General features: G+C 41.2%; 1 protein-coding gene across 1 annotated transcript in view; it reads left to right on the forward strand.

Moving 5' to 3' along the window:
* Positions 1–18675, forward strand: part of PLD6 (phospholipase D family member 6) — an 80230-nt gene extending 61555 nt beyond the window's left edge. Inside the window, exon 2 of the mRNA XM_053694214.1 lies at positions 18446–18675. Within this exon, the coding sequence (XP_053550189.1) occupies positions 18446–18675 (230 nt within the window). The remainder of the gene's footprint in view (positions 1–18445) is intronic.
* Positions 18676–19097: the final 422 nt, after the last annotated feature.

Here is a 19097-nt window from a genome sequence, read left to right on the forward strand (position 1 = left end):
ATTACCTCGCTCTAACAAAGCAAAAAGAGAAAGGTTAAACAACTCTCCTGACCCGGAGTCATCTAAACATTTATTGGATTTAGCTATTATGCCCCAGTTATCCGATGATGAGTTAACCTCTGTAGCTTCAGAGGGTGAACTTTCTGGATCCTTTAGATTTAAAATTGAGCACTTGCATTTTTTATTAAAGGAGGCTCTGTCTATTTTAGAGGTTCCAGAGGCCGCGCTGCCTAAAGAACCTATGATACCTAAGTTAGACAGAGTTTACAAAGACAGGAAAGTTCCTTTGACTTTTCCTGTGCCGGTTAAGATGGCCAACATTATTAAGAACGAATGAGAACGAATTGTTTCTTCCTTTTCCCCCTAGTCTACTTTTAAAAAGTTATTCCCGGTCCCGTACTCTCAATTGGATTTGTGGGGCTCCATTCCTAAGGTGTATGGTGCCATCTCTACGCTTGCTAAACACAAGAAAAGAAGTTAAAAATAAACACTTTATTTAACAAATATGCTGTAACGAACAAAATTATCAAAATGGATCAAATTTAAGAAGTAGGTAATCACCATCCACTTCTAAATATTCACTTAGGGATGATCCAACAAATTTAAAAACATTAAAAGGGCTGTGTGCCCTGGAGGCTTTATTGCTGAAACACAGGAGACAGAGTGAAATGAGCAGAAGAATGTACAGGGATTTTCAATCACACAGAACACACAGACTATGTGCTCAAAGGCGTCGTCCTGCCTGCGTACTGCTGGGATTAAACCCAGTCAGCCGATTGCTAAATAAATACCCTGTATCTAGTCGTCACATTCAAACCACAAATCACTCAGTGGATCTGCATGTCATGCAGCATGCTTGTATTTCCAAAACTAGCTCAAAATTCACTCTGAATGGCTTGTATGCGTTTATAAATAGATACAGTGTGTCACCAATCGTCACTGTGTAGCACAAAAGCTCATCAATGATTCATCTGTATACTAAATATGTATCTTTATAAATAGTTACAAACAATAATCATGGTCATTTTATACCCAGTACTTAGAAATTCAATATCTCTACACGATATAAAGTCCTCATTATACACATAGAGCCAGTAATATTTGGGCTAAAGATAATACATAAAGTATAAATCGCTATAGTTAGCAATCGTTTGAACTAAATTAACAAGCCGTAATTCTTATGAACAACAAAGAGCACCTCTAGGAGTCGCCTACCGACGCGTTTCGTCACTGTAGCGTGACTTCGTCAGGGCTGTTTCGTTACCATGGAAACAGTGTCTATATGCGGAAGTGTTAACCGCATCTATCTGGCGATCCTGTTATCAATGGTTTAATAACAAGTCTCGCAATCAGGTATGTATATGTGTCCACTTATCGTCATGATAAAAAAGAGCTATTATGTCAGCATCTATAGGATCATTGATAAAGACAGATATTAACCATAAACGTCAGTGAATAAAAAGGTCATTATTATTGCAGCGTGCCTCACATTTACTCAAAAGCCTGTATATGTACATTTCACAATTGAATCTATTCATCCTTTTTATATGTGATTTCAAACATTTTCAATCCATGCTGAAACATATATAATGTCATCATCTTAAAGTTTATTTAAACTGTAAAAATTAAAAATTGAAAGTTAGAGTGGCCATTATTATTGTGACATACCTCTCAATATATTGTAAAATTGCCATAGCAACGACATGTACCAAAATAACACTTGCTAGTTGGGTTGTTAATTCCTCTATTGTGATTCCCTGGTGTAGATCCAGTGTTGATAAAAACACTCCAGTTCTAAATTTGATGTTTTGTGTTTAGTATTTTGTGCATAGTTTCAAGTGACTCACTACTGTTCATATTTCAAATGTCACCAATTATCTACTCACTTTATGTAAGTAAGGTAGGAAACCTCCTAAGAGACACATGGTCATATAATATTATAATCTAGCAAATGTATGTAACAGTTATTCATTATAATCAGAGGTAAAATACAGATATTATAAAAAAACTTTTAAATGAAATTGCTTCATTAAGGCCTTTGGGGGATGCAGATGATCGTAATTCATGTATCCATCTGCATTCTTTTTGCAGGAGTAATTTGTTAATATCTCCCCTTCTCCCTCTCAATTTAAGCTGTTCAATTGCAAAAAAATGTATTTGATATTTATCATCCTTGTGTACAGTATTCATATGTTTAGCTACAGGTACATTACGGTCCCACTTTATGTCTCCCATATGTTCCAGTACTCTGGTGCGTAATTCTCGGGAAGTCTCGCCTACATAAATTAGGGGGCACTTGCATGTCGCTACATATGACTCTTTTTGTTCTGCAGTTCACAAAATCATTTATCTGGTAACTTTTTCCTGTCTGGGGATGTGTAAAGGTTTTCATGGGTGCCATATTTTTACATGCCTGACACCGGCCACATTTAAAGAAGCCTTTGGTTTCTTGAAGCCATGTCCTTTGTCTTGGGAGTAGTGACTTTTAGTCAGGATATCCTTTAGGTTCTGAGATCTCCTATTAGTTATATTAGGTTTCTCAGTGATTACTTCTGACAAGTCAGGGTCATCATGCAAGACGTGCCAATGTTTTTGAAAGATATTACGAATTGTATTATTTTTCTCATCAAAGGTACCAATCATTCTAATTTTATTGATATTTTCACTTTCATCTACTTTCCTTTCTTGTAGTAAAGTTGGTCTCTCTAATGCTTTTGCACGTTGATAGGCTTTTTTGAGGCATCTGTTTGGATAACCTCTTTCTTTAAACCTCTTTCTCAATTCTTGGCTTCTGACTCAAAATCTTCCATAGTGCTGCAATTACGTCTTGCCTAAGGTATTGTCCATAAGGGAATACCCATCTTTTGACTTTTTGGATGATAACTTTTCCAATTTAGGAGGCTATTTGTGGATGTATTTTTTTTCTGAAAAGCTTTGTACTAAGGGACCCATCAGATTCTTTTTTGATCTCTAAGTCCAAAAATGAGATACTGGTTTCTTCAATAGCAGAGGTATAGTGCATACCGTGACTGTTGTCATTTAGCCAGTACATGAAGTTTTTAAAGTCCTCCTTTGAACCTGTCCAAAGTATAAGGACGTCGTCAATATAGCGAATGTATAGATCCATAAATGTCATGAATGGATTAGTATCTTGATTGAGGATATGTGTATGTTCTATCCACCCCAGGAACAGATTGGCATACGTTGGTGCACAGCATGTGCCCATTGCTGTCCCCTTTTTCTGTCGGTATATTTTGTTATCAAACAGAAAGTAATTGTGTTGTAACACAAATTCTAGGAGGTCAAGGACAAAATCATCTTTTTCATTACCACAGGGATTAGTCGTTTTTAGAAAATATTGTATAGCCTCTCTACCCAGAGAGTGAGAATACAGGCTCTCAACATCTATTGTCAATGTAGATACTGGTATTTTCGGTAAGGCATCCATTACCAGACACTATCGACCTGCCCGGTGGTGCCTTATGGTCCTTGTGGATCTTTGGCAGACTATAGAACGTTGCTATTCTTGGAGTTATATTGCACATAAATTGATATTCAGATTTGGTGATAATTCTTTCACCATAGCCTCTGTCTAATAGTGACTTAAGATCTTTTGTGAATATCAATGTAGGATCCTGTGATAATATCTGATAATACTCTGTATTTTTTAGAATTTCAAGACACATCTCTTTGTATTGGGTATTTTTCATAATAACCAAATTGCCGCCCTTGTCAGCATTTTTAATTGTTATCTCTTGATTTATTCTTCAAATCAGTTAATGCTTTTCTTTCTTTGAAGCTCAGATTTTTCTTAACTTTACTTTTACAGTTAAGAGCTTCTAATTCAGTAGTGACAAGAGAAACAAATTTATTGATGGTGGGATATTTTGGTATAGCGGGCATAAAGGTGCTCTTTGGTTTTACTACGCTGTTCGTTTGTACATAACCAGTGTCATCATTTTCATCAAGTAATGTTATCATCAGACTAACTATCTCTTGATCTTCCTCTTCAACACCCATATCAGAAAGACATGCTTTATTAGCCTCTTTATGGTATTTATGAAGTGCTAATTTTCTTGCAAAGAGGTGTGTGTCTTTGACCCAATTGAAATTATCATATTTGGGAGTAGGGATAAATGAAAGGCCTTTAGATAAAGTATGATGTTCAGATCTTAATTCTATGTCTGCCAAATTGATGATTTGTAGTCCCTCATCCCTCACTTTTGTTTGTTGGTTTTCGTTTTTGTTTGTTGCCTTGTTCTCACTGTTCTTTTTGGTGGGAACAGATCCTTCTCTAAAAAAAAACTCGTTATAGAGGGTTCAGTTATGGGTATAGTTACATTTGTGTTGATTATTTGTGTTGGTTCTTCATCTGTAGGTTTCTATTTTTAGTCTCACTTAATTTCTCTTTCAACTTATCAATATGAAATTTTAATTTTTGATCTAGAGCATCAAAATCTTTGTGTGAGGTAAACTTATTAGTTTGTACTTTTGCTTCCTCTACTAATTTAGTCAATTGCTCGTATTGATTTCTTTCATATTCTAATGTAAGTTTCATTAAGTCAAGTGAGCAGAGTGTGTCAGAATCTCTTGCCATCTTAAAACAAAGTTTTCATCAAATATGAAAGGAAGGTGCTAATTGAATCCTTAGGCCCCTTGGAATAAGTTTATTTTTAACATAGTTTTCAAGACTAAAAATCTCCCAAAATGATTTTACTTGCTTCTTCATAATTTTAGCTATGCTCTTAAATGCTTCTTCAATATTGGAAGCTTGTGGACAAACGTTACCTACATTTCGGCCTCTTGTTTCCATTTATCAAAGTCAATGGTCGAGGATAGATAGCCCGCCATAGCTGTCTATTCTCAATACCCTTAAAAATTTAAATTCTATAGTGTGAATTAAATCACTAGGTAAATATTAGTATGTTAGAAAAATTAAGGGATTTTGGCATTGAAGCCAAGTGCTGAATTAGGCACTAGTGAATTAATAAGAAAAGCTTGCTAAACATACTACTATACTTCTTGAGGATAGTTCTTCGTTCAGAGAGCCGATGGTTAAGAAAATGGAAACCTTTGGAAAGGTTTGTTTCAACATGCAGGATTTTTGTTTCTACCGGCGGCTGCAGGTTCCACGTGGTTGCCGGAGCGGCTACCTACTGGTGCAACTCTTTGTTGGAACTCATCGAGGTGGAGTCTCCCCTCGAGGATATTCAAGACGGATTTAAAGCTCTGAGAATTGCTCATTCTTTTATCTGTAATGCGAACATGCAAATTATTTGCCTAAATGCAAAGGCCTCTGGCTTTACGATCCTAGCCCACCGGGCGCTCTGGTTGAAGTCTTAATCTGTGTATATGACTTCTAAGTCCAGACTACTTTCTCTTCCCTTCAAGGGAAAGATTTTATTTGATCCAGGCCTGGACATTATTTCTACGGTTACTGGAGGCAAGGGTGCCTTCCTACCGCAAGATAAGAAGAACAAGTCTAAGGGACAACAATCTTCTAATTGTAGTTCCTTTTGTTTTAACAAATCCTAACGACAACAATCCTCCTCCAAGCCGGAGCAACCCAAGAGTGCTTGGAAGCCGGCTCAGTCCTGGAATAAATCCAAGCAGAATAAGAAGCCTGTCGAAAACAAATCGGCATGAAGGGGCGACCCTCTATCTGGGATCGTATCGTGTAGGGGGCAGACTGTCTCTTTTTTCAGATGCCTGTTTCAAGGACGTACAGAATCCGTGGGTCCTGGAGGTGGTATCTCAGGGATACCAGATATGCTATAAAAAATCATCTGCCAAGGGTCAGATTCCTTCTCTCGAATCTGTCTACCAGACCAGAAAAGAGTGATGCCTTTCTAGGGTGCATTCGGGATCTATCCTCCTTAGGAGTGTTGTCTCGGTGCCTATCGAAGAAAGGGGTTTGGGGTTTTATTCAAACCTTTTGTGGTCCCAAAGGAGGGTACTTTTCGCCCAATTCTGGACCTAAAGTGCTTAAACAAACTTCTCAGTGTCCCTTCCTTCAAGATGGAGACGATAAGGTCCATCCTTTTAATTCAGGAAGGCCAGTTTATTACCACTATAGATCTGAAGGACGCTTACCTTCATGTTCCAAACCGCAGGGAGCACTTTCAGTTCCTGAGGTTTGCATTCCTGGACCAGCACTTCCAGTTCATTGCCCTTCCGTTTGGCCTAGCTACGGCTCCAAGAATCTTTACAAAGGTTCTGGGGGCTCTTCTAGCCAGAACTAAGCGTATTGCAGTAGCCCCATACTTGGACGATATTCTGGTGCAAGCATCATCCTTTCATCTTGCGGATGAATTCTTGGAGTCCCTTGTCAGTCTTCTTCGATCACATGGATGGCAGATAAACTTGGAAAAGAGTTCTCTTATCCCAAGTACCATGGTGGAATTCCTGGGTACAATAATAGACTCCATATCCATGAGGATATTTCTAACAGGAAAAGAGAGAGAAGGCGGTTTTGCTGATAAAAAGTTCCTTTATTGCAACATCAAAGTTAAAAAATCCATGCAGATTCAAAGTGCAAAGAGAGGGTGAAAGTACTAGACAGTTGACCTGTTTCGGCCGTGGGCCGTAATCATAACCAGGTTATGATTACGGCCCACGGCCGAAACATGTCAACCATCTAGTGCTTTCACCCTTTCTTTGCACTTTGAATCTGCATGGATTTTTTAACTTTGATGTTGCAATAAAGGAACTTTTTATCAGCAAGACTGCCTTCTCTCTCTTTTCCTGTGACTATTACCAGCCATTTGGTACTTGCTGTATTTCTCTTGCTGTGAGTATCTACACCTGCACTGGGCGAAGAAAGCCTCCACCCCTCCTCTCATGCTGACACACCTACACTTGCTTACAGCTCATTACCGCACACTGATTTCAAGACAGAAGCTAACACAGAAGGGCAGTTTGTGCTGAGCAATTTCTCAGCCCCGTAAGGCATATGGATACCTGGATACTCTGCTTCCTCTGGCGGCTAACAAGAGCTGCATGATAGGAGGAGTGAAAAGTTTCTCCTGCCTTTGGTAACGCAAAGTCTTTGGATTTCTTAGGGGTGAGTAGGCTCTGATAAGACCCGGATACTAAATAAGTGTATGTGCAGGTTTGAAAAGGTACTCACTTTGTTTTGACAATCTCCATTGTGTATACTGTGGGATATTTCATCTCTTTGTCCTCACTGATATTTCTAACAGACCAGAGATGTTGCAAGCTAACTTCGGCATGTCTTGCCCTCCGGACATCCTTGAGTCCCTCTGTTGCTCAGTGTATGTCGGCGATTGGTCTCATGGTGTCCTGCATGGACATCATTCCTTTTGCCAGGTTTCGTCTCAGACCTTTACAACTTTGCATGCTGAGGCAGTGGAACGGCGATTCAGATCTGTCTCAACAGATTGTATTAGACAGCCGGTCGAGAGAATCGCTCTCTTGGTGGCTCTGTCCAGATCATCTGTCCCGAGTGGCATGCTTCTTAAGACCATCCTGGGAAATTGTAACTACGGACGAAAGCCTATCCGGATGGGGAGCTGTTTGGGGTGCCAGGAAGGCACAGGGGTTGTGGACTCAGGAGAAGTCCTCCCTCCTGATCAATCTTCAAGGCTTTGAAGGCTTGGCCACTTCTGGGTTCTTCCCAGTTTATCAGATTCCAATCAGACAATATAACCTCTGTGCCTTTCATCAACCATCAGGGGATACTAGAAGTTCCTTGGCTATGAAGGAAGTATCTCTGATTCTGGAGAGAGCAGAGGCCCACAGCTGTTCGCTGTCAGCAATCCACATTCCGGGTGTGGACAACTGGGAGGCAGATTTTCTCAACAGGCAATCCTTCCATCCAGAGGAATGGTCTCTCTATCCAGAGGTGTTCGCAGAGATATTCAGCAAGTGGTTTGCGGATCTAGTGGGGATGTCCTCATCTCCTCCGTGGAAGTTACCTTGTCACAGAGACCTGCTGATACAAGGTCCATTTGTTCATCAAAATCTAGTTTCTCTGAGGCAGACTGCGTGGAGATTGAACGCTTAGTCTTAGCCAAGAGAGGTTTCTCTGAGAGTGTCATTGATACTCTTATTCAAGCTTGTAAACCAGTTACTCGGTGTATCTACCACAAGGTGTGGAGGACCTACTTATTCTGGTGTGACGAGTATGGTTTTTCCTGGCACAGGATCTTATCTTTTCTTCAGGATGGGCTGGAGAAGGGCCTTTCTGCTAGTTCCCTGAGGGGACAGATTTCGGCCCTGTCAGTTTTATTGCACAAGAGACTGTCTGAGCTTCCAGATGTGCAGTCCTTTGTTAAGGCTCTGATTGGGATCAGACCTGTGTTTAGATCTGGGGCTCCTCTTTGGAGCCTAAATCTTGTAATTCAGGTTTTGCAACAGGTTCCGTTTGGGCCTCTGCATTCCGTTGACATTAAATTGTTATCTTGGAAGGTTCTCTTTTTATTGACTATTGCCTCTTTGCAATGTGAGCCCCCTTAACTGATTTTTCCTACAGATAAGGCAGTTCTACGTACTAAATTAGGTTGTCTTCCTAAGGTTGTGTTGGATCGCAACATCAATCAGGAGATTGTGGTTCCTTTCTTGTGTCCTAAACCTTCTTCATCGAAGGAACGCTTACTTCACAATTTGGATGCAGTTTGCCCCTTGAAGTTCTATCTTCAGGCTACTAAGGAGTTTAGGCAATCTTCCTCTTTGTTTGTTTTCTATTCGGGAAGAGTAAGGGGCAGAAGGCTACTTCGACTTTCCTATCTTTTTCTTAAGGAGTGTCATCCGCTTAGCTTATGAGACAGAGAATTGGGGATGGGATTTTATTCTAAACTCTTCATTGTTTCAAGAAGTCACTTTCAAACAAGTTCTGGATCTAAAAAATCAGATCAAGTTTATAATTCCATCTTTCAGAATGGAAATTATCAGGACTTTTCTGCCTTTTTGCTCAGCAAGGTCAGTTTATGTCCACTATAGATTTAAAGGATGCTTACCTTCATGTTCCAGTTCACAGAGAACATTTCCTGTTTATGAGGTTTGATTTTCTGGACAAGCTCTTCCAGTCTTTGCTCTTCCATTTGGTCTGACTACAGCTCTAAGAGTATTTACCAAGTTTCTGGGTGCCCTTTCGTCTGTAATCAGAGCTCAGAATATTGCAGCATTTCCTTCCCTAGAACGATATCTTGGTCAAGCTCCGTCTTGTCCTTTAAGAGAATTTCACCAACCAACCCTTGTTTTTTTCTTCAAAGCATGGTTGGAGAACCTATTTCTCTTGTAAGGTGTATCCAGTCCACGGTTCATCCATTACTTGTGGGATATTCTCCTTCCCAACAGGAAGTTGCAAGAGGACACCCACAACAGAGCTGTCTATATAGCTCCTCCCCTAACTGCCACCCCCAGTCATTCTCTTGCAACTCTCGACAAGAAAGGAGGTATCAAGAGATATGTGGTGACTTAGTGTAGTTTTACCTTCAATCAAAAGTTTGTATTTTAAACGGTACCGGCGTTGTACTATTTTACTCTCAGGCAGAAATTAGAAGAATTCTGCCTGGAGGTTTGATGATCTTTAGCGGTTGTAACTAAGGTCCATTACTGTTCTCACACATAACTGAAGAATATGGGAAAACTTCAGTTGGGGGAACGGTCTGCAGATTACCTTCTTTGAGGTATGTTCAGTATTTTTATTTCTAGAGATGAATAAGTTCTAGAAAATGCTGACAGAGCCTTGTGTATCTGAGGTAAGCCTGATGCAGTGATTTAACAAGCGACTGGGATCATGCTTACAAAACAGGGCATTACTCATGTTAATACTCATATTACTTAGTGACAAAAACGTTTACATGATTTCATAAATAGGACGTTTTTTTCTCTGAGGGAGATAAGTCTTTATTTGGGGCCTAGTTTCCACATGGCTCGTCAGATACTCCTAGGAGTATTTTCTTAAGGCCCCTCTGACATCCAGTACATGTGGGAGGGGCCTATTTTAGCGCTGCTAACTGTGCAGTTTTAATTCAGACTGGAGACATCCAGCATCCCTAGAGGAGTCCTCTGGCATCTGAGGACCATTTCAAAGGGGTTAATTCTGCACAAAATCGTATTTGAGGGCAGGTAGGAGCCTCAGACAGAGCTGTGGCAAGGTGCTCAATTGACTTTTAATGTTTTTTAACGTTTTTCAATCCGGTTTAGGGCCTAAGGGGTTAATCATCCATTTGCAAGTGGGTGCAATGTTGCTTTAGTCCCTTACACAGACTGTAAAAATTTCAAAGGACTTTACTGTATTTTTACACTGTTTTGCAGTTTAAGTGTTTAGTTTTTTTCTTTAAAGGCACCGTAATGTTTTGGTTTAATTGCTTTTTTTTCACATTTATTAAAGTGTTTTCCAAGCTTGCTTGTCTAATTACTAGTCTGTTAAAACATGTCTGACATAGAGGAAACTCCTTGTTCAATATGTTTGGAAGCCATTGTGGAACCCCCTCTTAGAATGTGTACCAATGTACTGAAATTTCTATAAACTATAAAGACCATAATTTGGCGCTTAAAAAATCTTATCTCCAGGGATTCTCTGACTGAAAAGAGGGAGATTATGCCATCTAACTCTCCCCATGTGTCAGAAACCTATAACTCCCGCTCAAGTGACGCCAAGTACATCTAGCGCGGTCTAATTCTTTTACCTTACAGAACATGGCGGCAGTTATGAATGCTACCCCTCTCAGAGGTATTCTCCAAACTGCCAGGGCTACAAGGAAAACGAGACAGCTCTGGGGCTAGAACTAATACAGAGCTTTCTGACCGCTTTATTGCTGTGTCCGATATACCCTCACAATGCTCAGAAGCCGAGGCAGGTGAGCTTCTATTTAGCGACTACTGGATGACTGTGACCCCATTGTGGTTCCCAGAAGAAATTGTGTAAAATGGACAAATTCTTTGCAGTACCTGTTTACACTGATGTTTTTCCAGTCCCTAAGAGGTTTTCGGAAATTATTACTAAGGAATCGGGATAGACCCAGGTGTGCGTTCTCTCCCCCCTCTGCTTTCAAAAAGATGTTTCCCATAGATGCCGCCATACGGGACTCGTGGCAGACGGTCCCTAAGGTGGAGGGAGCGGTCTCTACCCTAGCTAAGCGTACAACTATCCCCCGTCGAGGACAGTTGTGCTTTCCAAGATCCTATGGATAAAAACATTGGAGGGTCTCCTTAAGAAAATTTTTATACATCAAGGTTTTATTCTCCAGCCTCTTGCATGCATTGCCCCAGTTACTGCTGCAGAGGCTTTTTGGTTTGAGTCTCTTGAGGAGGCTCTACAGGTGGAGACCCGCTCTAGACAGATATTCTAGACAGGATTAAAGCTCTTAAGTTAGCTTAACTCCTTTATTTCTGATGCCATTTTTCATTTAGCCAAGCTAACGGCTAAAAATTCAGGTTTTGCCATTTTGGCACGTAGGGCGCTATGGCTTAAGTCCTGGTCAGCAGACGTTACTTCAAAAGTCTAAGCTTCTTAACATCCCCTTCAAGGGGACAGACCCTATCGGGCCTGGTCTGAAGGAGATCATTTCTGATATTACTGGAGGAAAAGGTCACGCCCTTCTCAGGTAGGTCCAATAAGTTAAGGACCAAACAGAATAATTTTCGTTCCTTTCGAAACTTCAAGAGTGGCGCAGCTTCACTTTCCTCTACTGCAAAACAAGAGGGAAAATCTCGCCCAGCTCCACACCAGTCTGGAGACCAACCAGTCTTGGAACAAGGGGAAGCAGGCCAAGAAACCTCGGCAGCCAGCATAAAGAGTAGCCCCCGATCCGGGACCGGATCTAGTAGGGGGCAGACTTTCTTCGCCCAGGCTTGGGCAAGAGACGTCCAGGATCCCTGGGCATTAGAGATTGTTTCCAGGGATATCTTCTGGACTTCAAAGCTTCATCTCCAAAGGGGAGATTTCATCTCTCACAATTATCTGTAATCCAGATAAAGAGAGAGGCATTCTTACGTTTGTGTTCAAGACCTACTGGTTATGGGAGTGATCCACCCAGTTCCAAGGGAGGAACAGGGCAGGGCTTCGATTCAAATCTGTTTATAGTTCCCAAAAAAGAGGGAACTTTCAGACCAATCTTGGATCTCAAGATCCTAAACAAATTTCTCAGGATCCCATCCTTCAAGATGGAGACTATCAGAACCATCCTCCCCTATGATCCAGGAGGGTCAATATATGACTACCGTGGACTTAAAGGATGCTTATCTCCACATTCCGATTCACAGAGATCATCATCAGTTCCTCAGGTTCGCCTTCTTAGAAAGGCATTACCAGTTTGTGCTCTTCCCATCGGGTTAGCCACGGCACCAAAGAATCTTTACGAAGGTTCTAGGGTCCCTACTGGCGGTTCTAAGGCCACGGGGCATAGCAGTGGCTCCTTACCTAGACGACATTCTGATACAGGCGTCGACTTTTCAAATCGCCCCAAGTCCCATACGGACCATTGTTCTGGCCCTTTCTGAGGTCTGACAGTTGGAAGGTGAACGAAGAAAAGAGTTCACTCTCCCCTCTCACCAGAGTTTCCTTCCTAGGAACACTGATAGATTCAGTAGAAATAAAAAAAATTCTGACAGAGGTCAGGTTATCAAAGCTTCTAACTTCCTGCCGTGCTCTTCATATCACTTCTCGGCCGTCAGTGGCTCAGTGTATGGAAGTAATCGGCCCTAATGGTAGCGCAATCGGATATAGGTTCGTTTGCCCGCCTCATCTCAGACCACTGCAACTTTGCATGCTCAATCAGTGGAATGGGGACTACACAGATTTGTCCCCTCTGCTAAATCTGGATCAAGAGACCAGGGATTCTCTTCTCTGGTGGTTATCTCGGGTCCATCTGTCCAGGGGAATGAGTTTCCGCAGGCCAGAGTGGACTATAGTGACGACAGATGCCAACATTCTGGGCTGGGGCGCGGTCTGGAACTCCCTGAAGGCTCAGGGTTCGTGGACTCAGGACGAAGCCCTCCTTCCGATAAACATTCTGGAACTGAGAGCGATATTCAATGCTCTTCGGGCTTGGCCTCAACTAGCTGCGGTCAGGTTCATCAGATTTCAGTCGGACAATATCACGACTGTAGCTTATATCAACCATCAGGGGGGAACAAGAAGCCCCCTGGCAATGTTGGAGGTTTCAAAGATAATTCTATGGGCAGAGGTTCACTCTTGCCATCTCTCAGCTATCCATATCCCAGGAGTAGAGAAACTGGGAGGGCGGATTTTCTAAGTCGGCAGGACTTTTTCATCCAGGGGAGTGGGAGCTCCATCCGGAGGTATTTTGCCCAGACTGATTCAACTATGGGGCAAACCAGAACTGGATCTGATGGCGTCTCGTCAGAACGCATGCTTCCTTGTTATGGGTCCAGGTCAAGGGATCCCCAGGCAACCGCTGATAGATGCTCTAGCAGTGCCCTGGTCCTTCAGCCTGGCTTATGTGTTCCCACCATTTCCTCTCCTCCCTCGTCTGATTGCCAAGATCAAGCAGGAGAGAGCTTCGGTGATTTTGATAGCACCTGCGTGGCCACGCAGGACTTGGTATGCAGATCTGGTGGACATGTCACCTTTCCACCATGGACTCTGCCGCTGAGGCAGGACCTTCTATTCCAAGGTCCATTCAACATCCAAATCTAATTTCTCTGCGGCTGACTGCTTGGAGATTGAACGCTTGATTTTATCAAAACGTGGTTTCTCTGAGTCGGTCATTGATACCTTAATTCAGGCTCGAAAGCCTGTCACCAGGAAAATCTATCATAAGATATGGTGTAAAATATCTTCATTGGTTTGAATCCAAGGGTTACTTATTGAGTAAAGTCAGGATTCCTAGGATATTATCCTTTCTCAAGAAGGATTGGAGAAGGATTGTCAGCTAGTTCCTTAAAGGGACAGATTTCTGCTCTGTCTATTCTTCTGCACAAGCGCCTGGCAAGATGTTCCAGACGTTAAGGCATTTTGTCAGGCTTTAGTTCGAATCAAGCCTGTGTTTAAACCTGTTGCTCTGCCATTGAGTTTAAATTTAGTTCTTAAAGTTCTTCAAGGCGTTCCGTTTGAACCTCTGCATTCCATAGATATCAAGCTTTTATCTTGGAAAGTTCTGTTTTTGGTAGCTATCTCTTCGGCTCGATGAGTTTCAGAGTTATCTGCCTTACAGTGTGATTCCCCTTATCTGATCTTCCATGCAGATAAGGTAGTTTTGCGTACCAAACCTGGGTTTCTTCCTAAGGTGGTATCTAATAAGAATATCAATCAGGAGATTGTTGTTCCGTCACTGTGTCCTAATCCTTCTTCAAAGAAGGAACGTCTATTACACAATCTTGACGTGGTTCGTGCTTTAAAGTTTTGTTTACAAGCTACTAAGGATTTTCGTCAAACATCTGCATTGTTTGTTGTCTACTCTGGAAAGAGGAGAGGCCAAAAGGCTTCGGCATCTTCTCTTTCTTTTTGGCTGAGAAGCATAATCCGTTTAGCTTATGAGACTGCTGGCCAGCAGCCTCCTGAAAGAATTACAGCTCATTCCACTAGAGCGGTAGCTTCCACATGGGCTTTTAAAAATGAAGCCTCTGTTGAACAGATTTGTAAGGCGGCGACTTGGTCTTCGCTTCATACTTTTTCTAAATTCTACAAATTTGATACTTTTGCTTCCTCGGAGGCTATTTTTGGGAGAAAGGTCTTGCAGGCAGTGGTGCCTTCCGTTTAAGTTCCTGCCTTGTCCCTCCCTTCATCCGTTTCCTAAAGCTTTGGTATTGGTATCCCACAAGTATTGGATGAACCCGTGGACTGGATACACCTTACAAGAGAAAACAAAATTAATGCTTACCTGATAAATTTCTTTCTCTTGTGGTGTATCCAGTCCACGGCCCGCCCTGTCACTTTAATGCAGGTGTTTTTTAATTTTAAACTACAGTCACCACTGCACCCTATAGTTTCTCCTTTTTCTTGCTTGTCTTCGGTCGAATGACTGGGGGTGGCAGTTAGGGGAGGAGCTATATATTGACAGCTCTGCTGTGGGTGTCCTCTTGCAACTTCCTGTTGGGAAGGAAAATATCCAACAAGTAATGGATGAACCCGTGGACTGGATACACCACAAGAAAAAGAAATTTATCAGGTAAGCATAAATTTTGTTTTTCCAAAGAGTTATTTGGTTCCTCAGACAAGGTTTTCTTTTCTGGGGTTTCCAAATCGACTCAGTGTCTATTTGGTCTTTCTCTAACATAGCAGAGACGGTTAAAATTGTTGTCAGCTTGTCTAAACCAGGGATTATACTCAGCTGTCTCATAGATATTTTTGTATACCAACACAAGTCAATCTCTGACTTGGTGGCTGGATCATCCGTTTATTATTCAGGGGTCTTCTTTTGCTTCTACCTGGACTGTGATTCAAGTCTTTCAGGTTTGGGAGCTGTTTGGGGGTCTCTGACTACACAAGGGGTTTACACAAGGGGTTTAAGATCCTCTGGAGGTAAGGTTGCCAATCAATGTTCTGGAACTCTGTGTATTTTTCAGGGCCCTGTTGTATAGGGAGTCTTATCTGTTTCCAGACTGACTATGTCACAGTAGTAGCTTATGTCAACCATCAGGGGGAACTCACAGTTCCCTGGCTATGATGGAGGTGTCTCGGTTTCTCTCTTGTGTCAAAGCCAATTATTCTCTAGTCTCTGCAATTCACATTCCAGGAGTGAACAATTGGGAGGCAGACTTTCCCAGTCTTTAGTCTCTTCATCCAGGGGAATGGACTCTTCACCAGGGTGTGTTCAATCAGATTATGGATCTTTGGGGTCTTCCATAAATAGATATGATGGTCTCTCGTTTGAACAACAACAAACTTCCCAGGTACTTTGAGAGGTCCAGGGATTCTCAGGCAGAGGTAGTGGTTGCGCTAGTAGTCCCTTGGTCATTTCAGCCTGCTTATCTGTTCTGTCCTCTGGTTCTTGTGATTGTTGTGAGTGATTTCCAAGCTAAGGCTAGAAAAGTTGTTTATAATCCTGGTTGCCCTAGCATGGCGTCAGTATTTGGTTTGCAGATCTGGTTCAAATATCCAGTTGCCCTTCTTGGCCTCTTCCTCTGTGGTTAGACCTTCTGTCTCAAGGTCCTTTTTTCCATCTGGATCTCAAGTCTTTAAACTTGATGGCACGGAAATTAAACACTTAGTTCTGAGACACAGGGTTTTCTCAGATTCTATGATAAAAACTCTGATTCAGGCTGGTTAACCTTTTTTTCTAGGAAGATTTATCCCAAGCTTTGGAAAACTTCATTTCCTGGTGTATAAATCCATGCTTTTTCCTGGCATTCTTATAGAATTCCTAGAATATTTCAGTTTATGCAGGATGGCCTAGATAAGGGTCTATCTGCCTGTTCTCTGAAAGGGCAGCTTTCAGCTCCTTTAATTTTTTGTTCCATTAAAAGATTGCTAACCTTTCTGATGCTCATATTTTTTTTTTTTTGGCTTTGATCTGTATTTAAAATATTTCTCCTTTTATGGAATCGGGGCATATGAATAGATCGGTCCGGTCTCCCCAGTCACCAAATGAGACCTAAATTCCTTGCGGCAAGTAAAAATTTTAACTTACCAGCCCGGACCCGGCAACCTGACATTTTCCTAATTGGGACATCAGTAGCAGTAAAAAATAAAGAATAAAGCAGTCAAACTGCCCTTCGCACACAGGGAAAGGAGGGAAGAAAGGGGAGGTTCTGTCTAAAGCATACAAACGACCTCCCCTTTTTAGCATGGCTCTCAATCTTCTTCTTGTCAGCTGCTACTTTCAGACTCTAAGGTTGTCTGAGCAGTAAGGCAAACATCATGCTTTTGTTCTAGAGCGGTGAGTGTGTGAATTTAGTACTGGCAGAAAGTTTGCCAGTACTAAAATAAAAGGCTTTTTTTTTTTTTTTTCATATTCTGCTGTGTAGGATCCCCCCCCCCCCCAAAAAAAAAGCTCTCTAACCCTCCCCCTCAACCTTATTGTCCGCCATCTTGGGTCCTGGCAGCTGTCTGCCAGTACCCAGTTTGCATACAAATTAAAAAAAAATGTATTTATTTATTATTTATTTTTCTGTAGTGTAGCTTCCCCCCCCTCAATAACCAACCCCCACCCCCTCCCAGATCCCTTAGATAAAAATGTCCCCTCTCCCTCCTTCCCAGCCACTTTAAACCCCTCACGACATACAGGGTACGTCGTTGGTATTTAACGACCAGTTTGTGTATGACGTACCGTGTACGACGTGTGCTGTTAAGGGGTTAAATCCCTCCCTTTAAATTATTACTCCACAGCTTGGGTATTCGTTCCCATGAGTAATGGATTGTGGACTCTCACTACCTATACATTTTATACTTACCTGATAAATTCATTTTTTCATGGTGGTGAGAGTCCACGAGACCCCACCCTTGTGGTTTTTCTATTTTTTTTTTTTCTTGGCACATCTTTTTTCCGTGCTCCTTTTATGACTCTTATTCCTTTTTCTTACCTCACTTGCTTGGCTATACGTTAGACTGAGGTATGTGTGAGGTGGGAGGGGTTTTATAGAGCTCTTGGGGTTTGGGAATCTTTTCCTCCTAGTGGTAGACAAGAGTAATTCCCATGAGTAATGGATCGCTGACTCTCACCACCATGAAAGAAATGAATATATTGTTTTTCTTCAATAGATGGTCTCTGTTCTCAACTTCCTGCATGCCAAGTCTTGTTGCTTGTCTGAATGACATATGGGTGTAGGCTTGGGTACATTTTATAATACTGTACAAAAACTGTATGTGCCAGTGATTTCATCAGAACTGGGGTAATTCTGTCTGTTGAACAAAAATGGTAAAAGGTAGATATATCTTTTAATTATAATGTTGAGTTTTCTTTCATTGTATAGTAAGTATTTAAATTATCCCTTTAAAGTGATTGTAAAAATGAATGAATGAGTTAAAAAAAAAACTATTAAAAACAGGGGCACTTTCATTCATTCAACTTTATATTGCAGTGTTTTTTTTAAATATTTACCTTTTTTCTTTATAAAAACCAGACCGGCAATCCTCCGCCCACATCTCCTATGTAGTTACCTCAGTAATGATGAAACGGGCTCCAATCATGACGTGCACCCCGGAGCATCCATCTCGTGAGGCCACGCAACGATTGGAGGAAGCCAGTTTTGTCATCGATATGCTAAGTACAGAGGAGCTGCAGGGGGAGGATCGCAGGTCTGGGTTTCCTAAAGAAAAAGGTATAAGTTTTTTTTTTTGTTGTTTTTTTTTAAAACCGCTGCAATGTAAAGTTTTTAGTGAATGGAAGTGCCTGTTTTTAATAGTATTTTTAAAAAACGGGCACTCATTCATTCAACTCTAAGGTGGTGAGACGCCAAAAAATCCCTTTCAAATGCTTATTTTATTTATTATGCTTGATATTGTCCACATTGTTTAGATAAGTTATGGAAAGACCAAGGATTTGTGAATAAAGGATATGTTTTTATTTTTTTTCAGGGATTCTAGTTCGTCATAACCAGACCTCCGGTTTCATGCATCACAAGTTTGCTGTATTAGACCGAACTGTTGTGATTACTGGTTCCATGAACTGGACTTCACAGGCCATCCAGACAAACCGAGAGAACCTTATCATCACAGATGATAGGTCTTGCGTGACTGCATACCTAGAGGAATTTGAGAGACTTTGGAAAGAATACGACCCTGTAAATTATGATTTCTGTCCCTGAGAATGAGGAAGAATTAACCTTTAAATCCTTCGATCTGTTGCGTTGATACCAATGATATTTGGTATAGTGGATTTTCCAAAATGTTTTAAAAATGGTTTACCGTTCTAAAGTTGCATAATTTTAACACATAGGTGTGTGCTGTTTAGGCATTAATTATTGTGGCACACTACACAATTTAAAAAAGAAAAAAAAAAATTGCTATTCTAAAAAAAAGTGCAATAAACGTATAATTCCCCTGTTTTCCTGACTTAGCTGTTTTATTCATTAAGAACTTTGAAGCAAACTTAAAAGTAATGTAGCATAATCTGTAAAAAAGATGAGTAGAAAATACCACATGACCATCTCTGTGGAAACAGGGATATAGTTTATTTTAAAACTTGCCTCCGTAGCCATATCCCATTGTAAATGGACATAAAATGATG

Source organism: Bombina bombina, chromosome 11, assembly GCF_027579735.1.
Source record: "Bombina bombina isolate aBomBom1 chromosome 11, aBomBom1.pri, whole genome shotgun sequence".
In the NCBI taxonomy this organism is placed as follows: Eukaryota; Metazoa; Chordata; class Amphibia; order Anura; family Bombinatoridae; genus Bombina; species Bombina bombina.